Genomic DNA, 20,472 nt, shown 5'->3' on the forward strand with positions numbered 1-20,472 from the left:
CATCAGCAACAAAGGTAAAGTCACTGTATTTCTACCAGACCATAGGGCTACCCTGTCATTAGAGAGAGACAACTGGCAATTTACTATGCCTTAGGTAAAAGTCACTATGCCTTAGGTAAAGGGAAACACTGAGAAAGAGAGTCCTCCATGGTAACTTCCAACAGCGTGGGTTCAATTCCCACACCGGCTGTATCACTCTACATTGCAAACCTGCCATACGGCCAACTCAACTAACCGACCTCCAGCAACATCTGGATTCGCACTGAGCTACATGTGGCGAGTGCATTAGACACTGTTCAAGACAAGGTTCAAAACATTCAGAAAACACAGACTTTGAAGCATCTTCCTTTTTCCTGGAGATTTCAACCTCAAAATCTAATTGGAAACCCGAGATTTGAGAGGTTGGATGATTTCCAAATACTGTCGCTTGATTTGCAAAAAAAAAAACCAGAAACAGCAGAGTTCCTCCTCCTAGCAGGCACCTGCCCATGGCAGTGGACAGAGGAGGGCAGGAGACAGGCAGGAGGCATCCTTAGAACATAGAACATTACAGCGCAGTACAGGCCCTTCGGCCCTCGATGTTGTGCCGACCTGTGGAACCAATCTAACCTACACTACTCCATTTTCATCCATATGTTTATCCAATGGGTATTTAAATGCATCCTATCCCTTGCTGTCTTCACACAGACCCCTCTGGTAGATAGCATTCCCCATAACAGCACAGCTGATGTCAGGAGGGACCTCTCCTCACACTCTCACTCTCAGCTTCCCTTGTCTCCATGTGTTCTATTGAGTGTGAATCCACAGCATTGCTGTGTATTAAGGACATGTTGGAATGGCTGTATCCCCAATCTGCTCAGTTCTCTGAGTTGTCAAGCAATTCAAGTACTACTGGAAAAGTGTACCAGTGTCAGCCTGTGTACTCGTGGTTCAGAGAGCAAAGAGAGGGGGACTGTGCACGCGCTAAAGAGTGAGAGCACAGGAGAGAAAAAGAGAACTCGAGAGAGCACACAAGAGAACAAATGGACAAGAGAGTAAGCAGCAAGCATGAGCAAGAGATGGGGGGGGGGGGGGGGCAGGGAAAACATAGGGTAAGTGGGTAGCATGAGGGGGGGGATTGGAACACACCTTACCAAAGGAAGATGAAAGAAGGAGTGCTCTTTAATATTTAGCTGCTGACACTCAGTCGCCTGATTTTTGCTGATCGGTTGCAGGAAATGTCAGAGCTGATTTGCTGCATCCTTACAGCTGTCATTATTGGTTTGTCAAAGTTGATTTTCAGTGAGAAGAGGGAGTTACTGCTGTCACCAAACACAGCTCCATCTCTCGCTGCTGGAGCTGATCGAGATCTTTCGAGAAATAATTGCTTATGAAGTGATTATTCAAACAACTGCCCTATATTAAACTAAACAAGCAGCAAGAGCATGTAAAGGGCAGGTGTCAAGGGTCAAGGGCCAGGACCCACCTGCCCTATGCAGGTCATGCCAAGATGATTTCTGTTGAATTGTTTTTCACAGGTAATGTTGAGTGCACTGTTACCAAGATTTGAACTCTGTGATGGGCAATTCTTTTCCTGACATTTCTGATGGTTATTGGCTGTGGGGGCAACAATGGGCCAATTGGAAACAGCAAGTTCCCCCATTAGCAAACTCTAATCACACCAGGGACAGCTCCAAACCTCAGGCTAACCAGAACGAGAACAAGGTCTACACCTTACAGACCCTCTCCAACAGTTCAAATTCTCTCTCTGATCAGACCACAGGTAAAACACAACCCACCAGCAGGCAATATCAGGGGAGACCGTGATAGAGAGAGAGTGCACGAGAAAGAGAGAGCAAGCACAAGAAAAGAGAGAGAGAGAGAAAGCACGAGGAGAGACAGCGAGCAAGTGAGGGCGCAAAGGAGAAGGGGAGGAAGACAGCACGCAAAGGAGGAGAGCGAGACAGTGCGCAAAGGAGAAGGAAAGTACGACAGCGCGTGAAGGAGGAGAGGGAAGCAGCACACGAATGAGGAGGGCTATAACGCGCAAAGGAGGAGTGCGAGACAGCACCGGAACGAGAAGGGGAGGGAGACAGCGCGCAAAGGAGAAGGAGAGGGAGACAGTGCATAAAGGAGAAGGGGAGGGAAACAACGCGCAAAGGAGAAGGGGAGGGAGACAGCGCGTGAAGGAGGAGGAGAGGGAGACAGCGCGTGAAGGAGGAGGAGAGGGAGACAGCGCGTGAAGGAGGAGGAGAGGGAGACAGCGCGTGAAGGAGGAGGAGAGGGAGACAGCGCGTGAAGGAGAAGGGGAGGGAGACAGCGCGTGAAGGAGGAGGAGAGGGAGACAGCGCGTGAAGGAGAAGGGGAGGGAGACAGCGCGTGAAGGAGGAGGGGAGGGAGACAGCGCGTGAAGGAGGAGGAGAGGGAGACAGCGCGTGAAGGAGGAGGAGAGGGAGACAGCGCGTGAAGGAGGAGGAGAGGGAGACAGCGCGTGAAGGAGAAGGGGATGGAGACAGCGCGTGAAGGAGAAGGGGAGGGAGACAGCGCGTGAAGGAGGAGGGGATGGAGACAGCGCGTGAAGGAGGAGGAGAGGGAGACAGCGCGTGAAGGAGAAGGGGATGGAGACAGCGCGTGAAGGAGGAGGAGAGGGAGACAGCGCGTGAAGGAGGAGGAGAGGGAGACAGCGCGTGAAGGAGAAGGGGAGGGAGACAGCGCGTGAAGGAGGAGGGGAGGGAGACAGCGCGTGAAGGAGAAGGGGAGGGAGACAGCGCGCAAAGGAGGAGGAGAGGGAGACAGCGCGTGAAGGAGGAGGGGATGGAGACAGCGCGTGAAGGAGGAGGAGAGGGAGACAGCGCGTGAAGGAGAAGGGGATGGAGACAGCGCGTGAAGGAGAAGGGGAGGGAGACAGCGCGTGAAGGAGGAGGGGATGGAGACAGCGCGTGAAGGAGGAGGAGAGGGAGACAGCGCGTGAAGGAGGAGGAGAGGGAGACAGCGCGTGAAGGAGAAGGGGAGGGAGACAGCACGTGAAGGAGAAGGGGAGGGAGACAGCGCGTGAAGGAGGAGGGGAGGGAGACAGCGCGTGAAGGAGAAGGGGAGGGAGACAGCGCGTGAAGGAGAAGGGGAGGGAGACAGCGCGTGAAGGAGGAGGGGAGGGAGACAGCGCGTGAAGGAGAAGGGGAGGGAGACAGCGCGTGAAGGAGGAGGGGAGGGAGACAGCCCGCGAAGGAGAAGGGGATGGAGACAGCGCGCAAAGGAGGAGGGGAGGGAGACAGCGCGTGAAGGAGGAGGGGAGGGAGACAGCGCGTGAAGGAGAAGGGGAGGGAGACAGCGCGCAAAGGAGGAGGGGAGGGAGACAGCGCGTGAAGGAGGAGGAGAGGGAGACAGCGCGTGAAGGAGAAGGGGAGGGAGACAGCGCGTGAAGGAGGAGGGGAGGGAGACAGCGCGTGAAGGAGGAGGGGAGGGAGACAGCGCGTGAAGGAGGAGGAGAGGGAGACAGCGCGTGAAGGAGGAGGAGAGGGAGACAGCGCGTGAAGGAGGAGGGGAGGGAGACAGCGCGTGAAGGAGGAGGAGAGGGAGACAGCGCGTGAAGGAGAAGGGGAGGGAGACAGCGCGTGAAGGAGGAGGGGAGGGAGACAGCGCGTGAAGGAGAAGGGGATGGAGACAGCGCGCAAAGGAGGAGGGGAGGGAGACAGCGCGTGAAGGAGAAGGGGAGGGAGACAGCGCGCAAAGGAGGAGGAGAGGGAGACAGCACGCAAAGGAGGAGGGGAGGGAGACAGCACGTGAAGGAGAAGGGGAGGGAGACAGCGCGTGAAGGAGAAGGGGAGGGAGACAGCGCGCAAAGGAGGAGGAGAGGGAAACAGCGCGTGAAGGAGAAGGGGAGGGAGACAGCGCGTGAAGGAGGAGGGGAGGGAGACAGCGCGCGAAGGAGAAGGGGAGGGAGACAGCGCGCGAAGGAGGAGGGGAGGGAGACAGCGCGTGAAGGAGAAGGGGAGGGAGACAGCGCGTGAAGGAGAAGGGGAGGGAGACAGCGCGTGAAGGAGGAGGGGAGGGAGACAGCGCGTGAAGGAGAAGGGGAGGGAGACAGCGCGTGAAGGAGAAGGGGAGGGAGACAGCGCGTGAAGGAGGAGGGGAGGGAGACAGCGCGTGAAGGAGAAGGGGAGGGAGACAGCGCGTGAAGGAGGAGGGGAGGGAGACAGCCCGCGAAGGAGAAGGGGATGGAGACAGCGCGCAAAGGAGGAGGGGAGGGAGACAGCGCGTGAAGGAGGAGGGGAGGGAGACAGCGCGTGAAGGAGAAGGGGAGGGAGACAGCGCGCAAAGGAGGAGGGGAGGGAGACAGCGCGTGAAGGAGGAGGAGAGGGAGACAGCGCGTGAAGGAGAAGGGGAGGGAGACAGCGCGTGAAGGAGGAGGGGAGGGAGACAGCGCGTGAAGGAGGAGGGGAGGGAGACAGCGCGTGAAGGAGGAGGAGAGGGAGACAGCGCGTGAAGGAGGAGGAGAGGGAGACAGCGCGTGAAGGAGGAGGGGAGGGAGACAGCGCGTGAAGGAGGAGGAGAGGGAGACAGCGCGTGAAGGAGAAGGGGAGGGAGACAGCGCGTGAAGGAGGAGGGGAGGGAGACAGCGCGTGAAGGAGAAGGGGATGGAGACAGCGCGCAAAGGAGGAGGGGAGGGAGACAGCGCGTGAAGGAGAAGGGGAGGGAGACAGCGCGCAAAGGAGGAGGAGAGGGAGACAGCACGCAAAGGAGGAGGGGAGGGAGACAGCACGTGAAGGAGAAGGGGAGGGAGACAGCGCGTGAAGGAGAAGGGGAGGGAGACAGCGCGCAAAGGAGGAGGAGAGGGAAACAGCGCGTGAAGGAGAAGGGGAGGGAGACAGCGCGTGAAGGAGGAGGGGAGGGAGACAGCGCGTGAAGGAGAAGGGGAGGGAGACAGCGCGCGAAGGAGGAGGGGAGGGAGACAGCGCGTGAAGGAGAAGGGGAGGGAGACAGCGCGTGAAGGAGAAGGGGATGGAGACAGCGCGTGAAGGAGAAGGGGATGGAGACAGCGCGTGAAGGAGAAGGGGAGGGAGACAGCGCGTGAAGGAGGAGGAGAGGGAGACAGCGCGTGAAGGAGGAGGCGAGGGAGACAGCGCGTGAAGGAGGAGGCGAGGGAGACAGCGCGTGAAGGAGAAGGGGAGGGAGACAGCGCGCAAAGGAGGAGGGGATGGAGACAGCGCGCAAAGGAGGAGGGGAGGGAGACAGCGCGTGAAGGAGGAGGGGAGGGAGACAGCGCGTGAAGGAGAAGGGGAGGGAGACAGCGCGCAAAGGAGGAGGGGAGGGAGACAGCGCGTGAAGGAGGAGGGGAGGGAGACAGCGCGTGAAGGAGAAGGGGAGGGAGACAGCGCGTGAAGGAGGAGGGGAGGGAGACAGCGCGTGAAGGAGGAGGGGAGGGAGACAGCGCGTGAAGGAGGAGGAGAGGGAGACAGCGCGTGAAGGAGGAGGAGAGGGAGACAGCGCGTGAAGGAGGAGGGGAGGGAGACAGCGCGTGAAGGAGGAGGAGAGGGAGACAGCGCGTGAAGGAGAAGGGGAGGGAGACAGCGCGTGAAGGAGGAGGGGAGGGAGACAGCGCGTGAAGGAGAAGGGGATGGAGACAGCGCGCAAAGGAGGAGGGGAGGGAGACAGCGCGTGAAGGAGAAGGGGAGGGAGACAGCGCGCAAAGGAGGAGGAGAGGGAGACAGCACGCAAAGGAGGAGGGGAGGGAGACAGCACGTGAAGGAGAAGGGGAGGGAGACAGCGCGTGAAGGAGAAGGGGAGGGAGACAGCGCGCAAAGGAGGAGGAGAGGGAAACAGCGCGTGAAGGAGAAGGGGAGGGAGACAGCGCGTGAAGGAGGAGGGGAGGGAGACAGCGCGTGAAGGAGAAGGGGAGGGAGACAGCGCGCGAAGGAGGAGGGGAGGGAGACAGCGCGTGAAGGAGAAGGGGAGGGAGACAGCGCGTGAAGGAGAAGGGGATGGAGACAGCGCGTGAAGGAGAAGGGGATGGAGACAGCGCGTGAAGGAGAAGGGGAGGGAGACAGCGCGTGAAGGAGGAGGAGAGGGAGACAGCGCGTGAAGGAGGAGGCGAGGCAGACAGCGCGTGAAGGAGGAGGCGAGGGAGACAGCGCGTGAAGGAGGAGGAGAGGGAGACAGCACGCAAAGGAGAAGGGGAGGGAGACAGCGCGTGAAGGAGAAGGGGATGGAGACAGCGCGTGAAGGAGGAGAGAGGGAGACAGCGCGTGAAGGAGGAGGCGAGGGAGACAGCGCGTGAAGGAGGAGGCGAGGGAGACAGCGCGTGAAGGAGGAGGCGAGGGAGACAGCGCGTGAAGGAGGAGGCGAGGGAGACAGCGCGTGAAGGAGGAGAGGGCTATAATGCGAAGGAGGAGAGAGGGAGACAGCGCGCCGAGGAGACAGCAGAAGGACATGGACAGTGGGCCAAGAAGTGACATATGGAATATATATGGGACAGTGTGACAGTTATGCACTTTGGTAGAAAAACCGTGGCTCACACTATTTTCTAACTGGGGGAAAGGCTTTGGAAATCTGAAGCATGAAGGGATTTGGGAGTGCTAGCTCCGGATTCTCTTAAGGTTAACATGCAGCTAGCAGTTAAGAAAACTATTGCGATGTTAGCATTCATTTCAAAAGGATTAGAATACAAGAACAGAGATGCATTGATAAAGCTGTACAAGGTTTGATCAGACTGCACTTGGGAATATTGGGAGACATTTTGGGTTCCCTATCTAAGGAAGGATGTACTGTCCTTGGAGGGGGTGCAGAGGAGGTTTACAAGATTGATCCCAGGAATGAAGGGTTTGCCCTATGTAGAGCGGTTGAGGACACTGGGTCAGTACTCTATGGAGTTCAGAAGGATGAGGAGGGCTGTGATTGAAGGAGAGGGAGACGGCACGCGAAGGAGGAGCGGGAGACAGCGCGCAAAGAGGCCTGGACAGAGTGGACATGGAGGAGATATTTCAACTCATAGGAGAGACTAGGACCTGAGGGCACAGTCTCCGAGTGAAGGAAATAATAGTGACCGCGAAGCCGCTGGATTGTTGTAACTTCCTATTTGGTTTAGTCACATCCTTTAGGAGATTAGCAATTTGTTAACTAGTTTGGCCAAAAAGTGTTTCTCAACACACAGCAGACTTAAAGGGGCTACTTTTTCACACAGAGGGTGGTACGTGTATGGAATGATCTGCCAAAGGAAGTGGTGGAGGCTGGTACAATTACAAAATTTAAAAGGCATCTGGATGGGTATATGAATAGGAGGGATTTAGAGGGATATGGGCCGGGTGCTGGCAGGTGGGACTAGATTGGGTTGGGATATCTGGTCGGCACGGACGGGTTGGACTGAACGGTCTGTTTCTTTGCTGTACATCTCCATGACAGCCCTTTAGGAGGAGGAATTTGTTCAGCCAGAGGGTGGTTAATCTGTGGATCTCATTGTCACAGAGGGCTGTGGAGGCCAAGACAGGGAGTGGATATAACACAGAGATAGACAGGTTCTTGATTAGAAAGGGGAGTAAAAGTTTATGGGGAGAAGGCAGGAGATTGGGGTTCAGAAACATAACCAGCATGATCGGATGGTGGAACAGACTCCAAAGGGCTGAATGGCCTAACTCTGTTCCTATAGCTTACAGTCTGTTTCCTCTGCCTTCTTGCTACTGGGTTTTGATGCTTTAGTTCTCCTAAAACAACTTAAATGTACACTTTCATCTGCCAGAAACTCACTCCCTTCCAGAATTATACACCTAACTTCTCACCTTTATTATAGTCTATTGATGGGCAAAGAGAGCGAGTGAAGGAAGTTCCACTAGATAAGGAAGTGGATAATATCCAGCACTCGCAAAGCCGTATTGCAGAAGAAAAATTCCTCATGAAAAACAAGAGTATTGATGAATCACTGAGGATAATGTGCAGGCAGGACAGACACTGAGTTAACATCAGCTTCCTACAACTAGTGCAACACTGCCACCTACTGGTTGCAACTCTTCTGGACATACAGTGACAGTCATACAGTCCAAGTTACTATTTCCATCAGTGAGTGAGATAATATCTGACTGGAGGTCCCTTCTGCGTGGCCTGACAATGTCAAAGATCCCATGATCCTATTTGAAGAAAGGCACAAGTGTTATCCCCAGTATTCTGGTCAATATTTCACTCTCAATCACCATCATTGCACACACACATAATCTTATCTTTGTCACATTGCTATACTGTATACGTGTGCTTGCTCCGTGTGAACTAACTGCAAATTACAACAGTGACTCCGCCTCAAAAAGTACTACATTGGCTGCAAGGTGCTTTGAGATGTCCTGAAAAGTGCTCTGTAAGTGTTTTTAAAAATTTCTTACGGTATTCTTGGGGTTGGCCAGATTAATCCTCAGGATTCCCATCCCTTGGAGCACAAACTTCATTGAACTGAGGAGGTTGTCCAGGACAGCAGGCTAAAGGGAGAGAAGAGGAGAATGAAACCCCCTGATTAGTGACAATGCTGGAAGAGAGTTTCAACACAGCAAAACAGACAAAGGCATTTCACAGGAGGAATAATCACAAAACATTGGAGACTGAACAACTCAGGGTGTTCAGTCATGCAGATTATCAAAGGAGGGGTTTAAAAGCAGCAATACTTTTAGGATGAGTTTTCCAGACCTGTGATCAGGACAACTCAGACACAGACACGCATGGCAGAATATTTAAAACAGGAATTGCTGTGGATGAGAATTGGAGACTCTGTATGGGAGGGTTGATAGTGAGGAGGGAATGGCTTAAAATAAGTTTAACTAAATAGCTGGACAAATTCAAAATAGCCATCAGAAGTAACTAATGGGCAGGCTATAGCCTTATGATATTACTGCTGGACCCCAATAATCCTGAGACCCCGATAACGTTCTGGATTCAAATCCCACCACAGCAAACGATGATGGAACTTGAATTCAATTTAAAAAAAGCTGGAATGAAGTGTCTAACAACGGCAATGAATTCATTGTTGATTGTTGGAAAATCCCATCTGGTTCACTAATGTCCTTTAGTCCCATCTTTACCTAGTCTGACTCAAATGTGACTTCAGACCCACAGCAATGTGGTTGACTCTTAACTGCCCTCTGGGCAATTAGGGATGAGCAATAAGTGCTGGCCTAGCCAGTGACGCCCTCATCTATGAACAAATATTAAAATAAAACTGCATTTAGAGCAATCAACAAATTATCATCTGGTCTACAGTAAAAGACCTGAATGTTTGTTCAAGGCTATGACCATCTCCATCATTCCTGATAAAGGGCTTTTGCCCGAAATGTCAATTTTCCTGCTTCTCAGATGCAGCCTGACTGGCTGTGCTTTTCCAGCACCACACTCTTGGCTCTAATTTCTAGCATCTGCAGTATTCACTTTTGCCATCTCTATTAAGAGATGATCTAACCACCACCCCCTTGCCATCCAATGGCGTTACCATCCTGGTAACCCCCAGGTTTTGAGAGTGAGCTTATCATTGACCAGAAACTCAACTGGATACCATATAAATATGATGGCTGCAAGACCAGCTCGCAGGCTAGCAATGCTATGGCAAGTAACTCACCTCCTGACTCCTCAAAACTTGTCCACCATCTACAAGGCACAAGTCAAGAGTGTGATGGAATACTCCCCACTTGCCTGAAGGGCTTCAGCTCCAACAACATTCAAGAAGCTTGACACCATCCAGGACAAAGCAGCCCACTTGATTGGCACCACATCCACAAACATTGACCCCTTCCATTCTGCTATTGGTGTCTGTGTCTGAGTTGTCCTGATCTAAGGTCTGGATGCTCAGTAGCTGTAGTGTGTACTATTTACACGATTACTGCAAAGATTTACCAAAAATCCTTAGATAGGACCTTCCTACGCAGGACCACGTCCATCTAGAAGGGTAGAGGCAGCAGATACATGGGAACACTGCTATTTGTAAGATCCTCTCCAAGTCACTCACCATCCTGACTTGGAAATAAATGCCATTCCTTCGCTGTTGCTGTGTCAAAACCCTGAAATTCCCTCCCTAATGGCATTGTGGGTCAATTTATAGCTCATGGACTGCAGCTGTTCAAGAAGGAAGCTCACTACCTTCTCAAGGGCAACTAGGGACAATAAATGTTACCCTGCCAACACCACCCACAGCCCATGAATGAATGAAAAAATGCCACTTGGATGACAAAGGAAATGGAGGCTATTTCAGATTTGCTGGATGATGCAAGATGGACTGAATGGCCTGATTCAATCCCAAGATAATACCATAAAATGCCAATTTGATGACGACAGTATTTATTTTTGTTGATATGATATGGCCACAAACTGATTAACCAAGTTTTTTTTAAAATCAGAAACGTGTCTCATGCAGTTTAGTTTTGTGTCATTCGTAAAACTAATCCTCAAAATTACTGCCTTGTTGCACATTAAATTTTAGAGGATTACAGCTCCATGTGTAATTAGTTTCCTTTCTCTTTCAGTCGAACAGGGAAGCAGCTGGTGCCCTGAGCGTGTTCCACTCTTTCAGTATTGTCTTACATTTGCATCACGTACTTCACAATTCCTGTTGGCAAATTAGCAAAACAACTCTCCATTGTTCCACCAAACCCTCACTACCCAAAATATCAAAAAGAAACTTATCAACTTAAGTCAAAACATCATTATGTGGCCAATGCACCCAGCCTCTGTGGTGCCCACATATTACAAAGAACCTAACACTATCGCAACATTCGTAATTGATACACCTTTAGGTGGTAGGTATGTGATGGACTGGAACAAAAAAGGGGGACATTTTCAACTCTAATTATTATTCTGTCACTGGGCATCCATCAAGAACAAGATCAAACTTCCCTATAATTATTTGTCAGGTTGAAGTCTAAAAAAAAGCAGCTCTTTGGGAAAATTGCTCTACCTGGGGACCAACTCTGCCAGGGAACTACACGAGCAGCTCTACCTGGGGACCAGCTCTGCCAGGGAACTACACGAACAGCTCTACCTGGGGACCAGCTCTGCCAGGGAACTACAGAGCCATTATGCCCAAGGTCCTGCTCTGGCTGGACTGCTGCTCCGTCAGAAGATCATGGAGACAGCCTAGCCAGGGGACCACAGGGAGGCAGCACTGCCTGGCAATTGAGAGTGCAGGTTCTCCTGGGGACAAGCTGTGTATGACTGGGTGGGGTGGGGGAAAAGGCCTGGCAGGCTCCTGACAGAAAACCTTCACTGAGGCAGCAGTTCAAGTAGCCTTTGCTTGGATTTACATCATGATTGAGGGTGGACAAGAGTTGCATTGTTTTGCATTGGTTGTGACCATAGCTCTGAGTCAGAAGGCCTGGCTCAAGTCCCACTTGCCCCAGAGGTGCGCGCCATAACATCTTTGAATAGTCTGATTAGAAAATACTTACAAAAATATCTATAAATGTCTAAGAGCCAGCAATGTTCTGGGCAAGGGGGTTCAAATCCGGTCACGGCAGATACTGGAATTAGAATTCAATAAAATAAAAGTCTTGATATAAGAGTCTAATGATGACCATGAATCTGTCATTGATGGTTGGGTCTTTGGGAAGGAAATCTCCCAAATCTACTTTGTCTGGCCTACATGTGACTCCAGACCCACAGCAATACGATTGACTCCTAACTGCCCTCTGGGAAATTAGGGATGGGCAATAAGTGCTGGCTCAGCCAGCATTGCCCACATCCCACGCAAGAATAAAAGGTGTCACATTCCTAACTTCCCAAGTTTAATTGTTCAAATTAAAGCAAGGACATAAAACCATCAGGAATCCTTACTCCTGAAGAACTTCTCCAGCGGTTATATGCAATGACCGCTGACATTTATGAGTCGAGAATGTGGTGCTGCAAAAGCGCAGGAGGTCAGGCAGCATTGGAGGAGCAAGAGAATTGACTTTTCAGGCAAAAGCCCTTCATGAGGATTCCAGAGGGAGCAGACTGGGCCCCAGTTTAAGACTGGACTGAAAAACATGATTTGGAGATGCCGGTGTTGGACTGGGGTGTACAAAGTTAAAAATCACACAACACCAGGTTATAGTCCAACAGGTTTAATTGGAAGCACTAGCTTTCGGAGCGACGCTCCTTCATCAGGTGGACAACCACCTGGACAACCACCTGATGAAAGAGCGTCGCTCCGAAAGCCAGTACTTCCAATTAAACCTGTTGGACTATAATCTGGTGTTGTGTGATTTTTAACTTTGGACTGAAAGACAGTAGTATAGTACACACTCTGTGCTGTATTGGATTATCAACTTAGATTGCTAGGGGATCAGGTCATTGTAACTAGGTGGAATGGGGTGGGATAACTGCAGCTTTGCCTGATGACATCTCAATACTGGCAGTTGAAAACTGAGTGCAAACATTTGCACAACAATCATACTTAGCTAAGACTGAAAAATCATTTTTTAAAAATACTGCTTTTTTACTTCCTCTCTGTCAATAATCTATTTATTTCGCTCCCACTAACCCTCACAATCAAATCTGAAGGAGGGTCTGGACTTGAAAGTTTAACTGCCTGTCTCCACAGAGGAGGCCAGATCAGCTGAGTTTTTCCAGCAATTTCTGCTTTTGATGCATACAGTCAGGCACCTGGCCTACAGGGGAGAGGAATTCCACACATACATCAGATTCTGCATAAAGAATCAATTAAAAACAACTTACAGCAGCATCCACAAGATTCATGAGACACACACACATACATCCATGACCAGTGATACATTAAGGATGACATTCTTTCAATCTGCAACAACTTACAGGGTGGTGAGGTAATAAACACACAAGGGTGGATATTTGGAATCTCTTCTGGGGTAGAACTGACCTGTACAAGAAGGATGGATTGCACCTAAATTGGAAGGGGACTAATATACTGGCAGGGAGATTTGCTCGAGGTGCTCGGGAGGATTTAAATTACTATGGTCGGGGTGGGGGTGGGGATGGGACTCAGGGAGATAGTGAGGAAAGAGATCAATCTGAGACTGGTACAGTTAAGAAAGGAAAGCAAGTCAAACAGTCAGGGCAGGCAGGGACAAAGCAGAGAACAAGGTAGGTCTGATAAATTAAACTGCATCTGTTTCAATGGAAGAGGCTGAACAGGGAAGGCTGATGAACTCAGGGTATGGTTAGGAACATGGGACTGGGATATCATAGCAATTACAGAAACATGGCCCAAGGATGGTCAGGACTGGCAGCTCAATGTTCCAGGATACAAATGCTACAGGAAGGATAGAGAGGGAGGCAACAGAGGAGGGGGATTTGCGTTTTTGATAAGGCATAGCATTACAGCTGTATTGAGGGAGGATATTCCCAGAAATACATCTAGGGAAGTTATTTGGGTGGAGCTGAGAAATAAGAAAGGGATGGTCACCTTATTGGGATTGTATTATGGATCCCCTAATGGTCAGCAGGATATTGAGAAACAAATTTGTAAGGAGACCACAGCTATCTGTAAGAATAATAGGGTGGCTACGATTTTAACTTTCCAAACATAGACTGGGACTGCCATAGTGTTAAGAGTTTACATGGAGAGCAATTTGTTAAGTGTGTACACGAAAATTTTCTGATTCAGTATGTGGATGTACCTACCAGAGAAGGTGCAAAACTTGACCTACTCTTGGGAATTAAGGCAGGGCAGGTGACTGAGGTGTCAGTGGGGGAGCACTTTGGGGCCAGCGACCATAATTCTTTTCGTTTTAAAATACTGATGGAAAAGGATAGACCATATCTAAAAGTTGAAGTTCTAAATTGAAGGAAGGCTAATTTTAACAGTATTAGGCAAGAACTTTCAAAAGCTGATTGGGGACAGATGTTCGCAGGTAAAGGGACGGCTGGAAAATGGGAAGCCTTCAGAAATGAGATAACAAGAATCCAGAGAAAGTATATTCCTGTCAGGGTGAAAGGAAAGGCTGGTAGGTATAGGGAAGTTTAATTTACTTAGTGTGGAAACAGGCCCTTCAGCCCAACAAGTCCACACCAACCCTCCGAAGAGCAACCCACTCAGACCCATTCCCCTAAATTTACCACTTCACCAAGGGCAATTTAGCATGGCCAATTCACCTAACCTGAAACCGGAGCACCCAGAGGAAACCTACACTGACACAGGGAGAACGTGCAAACTCCACAAAGACAGTTGCCCGAGGCGGGAATTGAACCCGGGTCTCTGGCACTGTGAGGCAGCAGTGCTAACCATTGTGCTGGATGACTAAAGAAATTGTGGGTTTGGTTAAGAAAAAGAAGGAAGCATATGTCAGGTATAGACAGGATAGATCAAGTGAATCCTCAGAAATGTATAAAGGTAGTAGGAGTATACTTAAGAGAGAAAACAGGAGGGCAAAAAGTGGACATGAGATAACTTTGGCAAATAGAATTAAGGAGAATCCAAAGGATTTTTACAAATACAAATACTTAAGGACAAAGGGGTAACTAGGAAGAAAATAGGGCCCTTCAAAGATCAGTAAAGCCGCCTTTGTGTGGAACCGCAGGAAATGGGGGAGATACTAGATGAGTATTTTGCATCAGCGTTTACTGTGGAAAAGTACATGGAAGATATAGAATGTAGGGAAGTAGATGATGACATCTTGAAAAATGTCCATATTACAAAGGAGCAAGTGCCGAATGTCTTGAAACACATAAAAGTGGATAAATCCCCAGGACATAATCAGGTGTAACCTCGAACTCTGGGAAACTAGGGAAGTGATTGCTGGGCCTCTTGCTGAGATATTTGTATCATCGATAGTCACAGGTGAGATGCCGGAAAACCAGAGTTGGCTAATGTGGTGCCTCTATTTAAGAAAGATGGTAAGGACAAGCCAGTGAGCCTGACATCGGTGGTGGGTAAGTTATTGAAGGGAATCCTGAGGGACAGGATGTACATGTATTTGGAAAGGCAAGGACTGATTTGGGATAGTCAACATGGCTTTGTGCGTGGGAAATCATGTCTCACAAACTTGATTGAGTTTCTTGAAGAAGTAACAAAGAGGATTGATGAGGCAGAGCGATAGATGTGATCTATATGGACTTCAGTAAGGCATTCGACAAGGTTCCCCATGGGAGACTGGTTATCAAGGTTAGATCTCATGGAATACAGGGAGAACTAGCCATTTGGATACAGAACTGGTTCAAAAGGTAGAAGACAGAGGGTGGTGGTGGAGGCCGTTTTTCAGACTGGAGGCCTGTGACCAATGGGGTGCTACAAGAATCAGTACTGTGTCCACTACTTTTCATGATTTATATCAATGATTTCGATGTGAACTTAAGATGTATAGTTAGTAAGTTTGCAGATTACACCAAAATTGGAGGTGTAGTGGACATTGAAGAAGGTTACCTCAGATTACAACGGGATCTTGATCAGATGGGCCAATGGGCTGAGGAGTGGCAGATGGAGTTTAATTTAGATAAGTGTGAGATGCTGTATTTTTGGAAAGCAAATCTTAGCAGGACATATACACTTAATTGTAAGGTCCTAGGGAGTGTTGCTTCTTGAAAGTAGAGTTGCAGGTAGATAGGATAGTGAAGAAGGCATTTGGTATGCTTCCTTTATTGGTCAGAGCATTCAGTACAGGAGTTGAGAGGTCATATTGTGGCTGTATAGGACATTGATTAGGCCACTTTTGGAATATTGCGTGCAATTCTAGTCTCCTTCCTATTAGAAGGATTTTTTGAAACTTGAAAGGGTTCAGAAAAGATTTACAAGGATGTTGCCAGGGTTGAAGGATTTGAGCTATAGGGAGAGGCTGAACAGGCTGGGGCTGTTTTCCCTGGAGTGTTGGAGGCTGAGCGGGTGACCTTAATGAGGTCTATAAAATCATGACGGGCATAGATAGGGTAAATAGACAAAGTTCTTTTCCCTGGGGTGAAGGAGTCCAGAAGTAGAGGGCATAGGTTTAGGGTGAGAAGGGAAAGATATAAAAGAGACCTATTCCATGCAGAGGGTGGTGTGTGTGTGTGGAATGGGCTACCAGAGGAAGTGATGGAGACTGGTACAATTGCAACCTTTAAAAAGACGTTTGGATGGGTATATGAAGAGGACGGGTTTGGAGGGAGATGGGTCGGGTACTGGCAGGTGGGACTAGATTGAGTTGGGATATCTGGTCAGCATGGACAGGTTGGACCGAAGGGTCTTTTTCCGTGCTGTACATCTCTATGACTCCATGACACAGCAGTGACCTTTATATATGGAAACATGATAGCCTGCACTTGCCCTCAATTCCTAGAATTATGCACGGTTGCCAATGTTGGGCAGAAATAAACACAAAACTATAAATAAAATGTTTATAAAATCAAGAGGGCGTAGATAGGTTGAATAACCAAGGTCTTTTCCTTAGAAGTAGAGGGCATAGGTTTATGGTGAGATGGGAAAGATTTAAAAGGGACCTCAGGGGCAACATTTTCGCAGAGGATGGTGGGTGTATGAAAAAAGCTGCCAGAGGAAGTGGAGGAGGCTGATACAATTACAACATTTAATAGGCAACTGGATGGGTATAGAATAGGAAGGGTTCAGTGGGATATGGGCCAGATGTTGGCAAATGGGACGAAATTTATTCAGGTTATCTGGTTGGTATGGACAAGTCGGACTGAAGGGTCTGTTTCCGTATGTTCAGCTCTTTGATGCTGGAGGTCAGAAACAAAAACTGCAACTGCTGGATAGACTCAGCAGGTTTGGCAGCATCAGTGGAGAGAGAAACACAGCTAAAGTTTCATGTCCAGTGATGTGCCAAGGTTCTCCAGCACTCTGTTGGGCAGATTTAAACCAGATGGGTCCACCATGCGACCATCCATCCCCACTGTAATAATTCTCTGCATCCACATATTTTAAAATAATTATTAAAAATTTATCAATTCAAAGAAAATGATAAAATAAGCTTTTCTTTTAAAGAAAATTCCCCAGTTTGCTTGCCTCAGAGTCCTGGAGGTTAATCTTCAAATATTGGACATGATATAACAGATGCTGGAGCAGGACGTCCTGGCTCAGAGGGAGGGATACTACCACTGTGCCACGAGATCCTTCTGGCTCCCGGGGATATCCTGGAGAGTTGGCAGCAATTGTTGATGGGTGATAGATGCGAGATGAGGTTTCTGGAGAGTGGACTGACATATCACCCATGGTATTACTGTCCTGACTTAAACCAGGGGTCAACTTCACATGTGCTAGCTCATTATTGATTAAGTAATTATAAAAGTTGTCAACCAGCCTGCTAGGGATCAGCTAATCGCATTGTGGAGGTCTTTATACTGAATCTATTCACTATGTAACACCATTACATAATAATACCACCTCATGTCTTTCCTGAACTGACTGACCATTGGCCATAACAGTGTTTCTAGCAGTGGGGCTTGCTTATTCGACCCAGCACTCTCTGGAATGTTCTCTCTAACAACAACAACCTTCCCATTCTGACGTGGCTTCAATTCGACAACATGGGTCCCTATATACTCTCTTTCTGCCCGGGATTGGACATTGGATATCGGATGCCAAATCCCTCTATACCTCCATTCCCCAGCAGGATGGTCTGCAAGTTCTTAATTTCTTCCTCACTCCCCATCCATCAGCACTCTCCTCCACCTGGCTGAACTTGTTCTCTCACTGAACAATTTCTACTTTAATTCATCTCACTTCTGTCAGGTAAAGGAATGGTATCTGCATGGGTCCCAGTTATTGGGTATGTGGAAAAGCCCTTGTTCCAGTCCTAAACTGGCTCCCTCCCCCAATTCTCTTTCTTGGTACATCAATGACTGCTTCGGTGCTGCTTCATGTTCCCGCCAGGACCTTGAAAAATTTGTTCTTTTGCCTCCAATTTCCACCCCTCTAACTCTCACACCGCCCATTTCCAATACTTCCCTCCCATTCCTTGACACCTCCGTCTCCATTTCAGGGAATAAACTGTCCACTGCCATCCACTACAAAGCCACCTATTCCCATAGCTACCTTCACTACAGCTCTTCACATCCCATTCTCCCAGTTCCTTCACCTACGTTGCATCTGTTTGGATGGTGCCACCTTCCAAAACAGCAGTGCTGACATGCTTTGTTTCTTCCATGACTGTGGTTTCTGGCTCACTCTCATTGATAGGGTCCTCAACCACATCCAATTTAATCACCCGTGCTTCTGCACTTACCCCTTCCTATCACTCTCAATGTGATCGGGTCCCCCTTGTCCTCACCATCCCATCAGCCACTGCATTCAAAGGATCATTCTCTGCCATTTCAGACAACTCCAGCAGAACACAACCACCAAACACATCTTTCCCTCACTCGTCCTGCCTGTGTTTCGCAAGGATATTCCCTCTGGGACACCTTAGTTCATTCCATGAGCACCAATGCTAACCCTACCTTCCCACAACACCTTCCCATGTAACCGCAGAGGGTGCAACACCTGCCCCTTCGCCTTCTCCCTGCTCACCATCCAAAGACCTAAACAGCCTTTCCAGGTGAAGCAGCATTTCACCCTGTACCTCCGCAAATCTTGTGTGTTGTATTTGCTGCACCCAATGCGGCCCACTCTACATTGGAGAAACCAAATGCAGATTGGGTGACCACTTTGCAGAACACCTCTGGTCCAGGTGCAAGCATGATCCAGACCTTCCTGTAGCCAGTCATTTTAACACAGTAGCTTGCCCGCATGCCCACTTGTCTGTCCTCAGCATGCTGCAATGGTCCAGCGAATCAGTGCAAACTGGAGGAACATCTCAGCTTCAGAGTGGGCACCTTACAGCCTTCTGGATTTAATATCGAGTTCAACACCTTTAAAATTGTGAACCACCTCCCATTTCTTCCCTTTCTTTTAGTCAGGTCTTTAATCAATACAGAAATAGAGGTTTATGAGGACACCATAGTTCCTGATGAAGGGCTTTTGCCCGAAACGTCAATTCTCCTGCTCCTCGGATGCTGCCTAACCAGCTGTGCTTTTCCAGGGCCATATACTTTTCGACTCTGATCTCCAGCATCTGCAGTCCTCACTTTTTCCATACCATTGTTCTGCCACCTCTCATTCAGATCACTTAATCTGAGTTATCAAAATACCCTGTCTCCCTTAGCATTTCAACACCACCCCTCCCACCATTGCATAAATGCTGCCCCCTCCACAGTTGATGTCAGCTCTGAAGAGTCATCTAAACTCAGTGTTAGCTTGCTCTCTCTCCATGGATGCCATGTGACCCACTGTGATCTTTAGTGTTTTTTGTTTTCAGTACAGATTCCAGCATCTGCAGTAATTTGCTCCGACCACAGCAACTGTTACCTTGGTTCAGTGTTATTTACACAGAGAACAATAGCTAGAACATTCTTTAGATAGCTGACTGAAGTTCCTAGAGAAACAACTGAACCCTTCCCTGCCAAAGTAAAAGGTTAGCACATTGAATCTCAACCTGCATCCAAACATAAACAAACCAGAGAGCAAAGATGGAATTTAAACAAAAGAGCAAGTCTTAACTTTAGTTCATGAGAGTGCCAGTCACTGCACAAGATACCCCATTTTTTTGGTCATGTGCACAATGACCCAGACACCAGTGTCATCCTAAACATCTCCATTTATTTCCTGCCCCTCCTCTCAAGACACAGTGCTTTGGTGGTCAGCACGCTCACCTCAGAGCCAAAAAGGTTCTGGCTTCAAGTCCCACTCCTGAAATGTGAGCACAAAAATGTTGAGGGCATAAGCCCTTCTTCAGGAATTGAAGAAGGGCTTATGCCCGAAACATCGAATCTCCTGTTCCTTGGATGCTGCCTGACCTGCTGTGCTTTTCCAGCAACACATTTGTCAGCTCTGATCTCCAGCATCTGCAGACCTCACTTTCTCCACAGCAATGTTGACCCATGCTCTAGTGCAGGACTGCGGCAGGACTGCACCGCTGCATGGGTTCTCTTCAGCTTGAGGTAAAGGCCCCATCTGCCCCCTCAGGGGGATGTAATAGCCCATAACACAATGTCAAAAAATAGCAAGAGAGTCAGCCCCATTCATTCTGGTACATTTACCCCTCAATCAATGTTACAAAAACAGATCATTGGCGCATTATCTCGTTTCTGCTCAACAGTTTTAGCCGTGCGCCCTACACCACAGAAACTTCACTCCAGGAACTCCAAGACATTCAGAGATTGTGACAGGTGCTGGGCACAGTTAAGTTGCTTCATTCCCGAGAATGACGGTGTACCCTGCGTCAACAATGACTGTGTCATGGCTTGCATTCTGAATCACAGGCTGCAAAGTCATCGCTCATTCAGTGTCTCTGCTGGAGATATTTTCTGATCAGTCTGTTCAGAGATAATATGATGCATCTCTGTAGCAGGTGAGTCTTGAACCCACACCTCCTGGCTCAAAGATGAGGACACTGTCATCGTGTCACAAAAACCTCAGGTTTTCTGCATAAATTAAGGTCGTTAAAAATTGCAACAGCTATGACATTTCCCACTTCCTGTCAGGGGACAAATGATAGGCCTCCTCGCTGAGATCCATCCTCCCCAGGACCTCGACCCCCACCACCCCGAGACCTTCTCCAC

At 49.2% G+C, this 20,472-nt stretch overlaps 1 protein-coding gene across 2 annotated transcripts in view; it reads right to left on the reverse strand.

Moving 5' to 3' along the window:
• gnav1 (guanine nucleotide binding protein (G protein) alpha v1) overlaps positions 1–20,472 on the reverse strand; it is a 120,662-nt gene that overhangs the window by 65,503 nt on the left and 34,687 nt on the right. Inside the window, exon 3 of one of the 2 annotated variants that reach the window (XM_060844459.1) lies at positions 8,340–8,432. The exons of the other annotated variant lie outside the window; for it this stretch is intronic. Within the exon in view, the coding sequence (XP_060700442.1) occupies positions 8,340–8,432 (93 nt within the window). The remainder of the gene's footprint in view (positions 1–8,339; positions 8,433–20,472) is intronic. 2 annotated transcript variants of the gene reach the window in all.

This window comes from Hemiscyllium ocellatum, chromosome 25 (genome assembly GCF_020745735.1).
Source record: "Hemiscyllium ocellatum isolate sHemOce1 chromosome 25, sHemOce1.pat.X.cur, whole genome shotgun sequence".
Classification (NCBI taxonomy): domain Eukaryota; kingdom Metazoa; phylum Chordata; class Chondrichthyes; order Orectolobiformes; family Hemiscylliidae; genus Hemiscyllium; species Hemiscyllium ocellatum.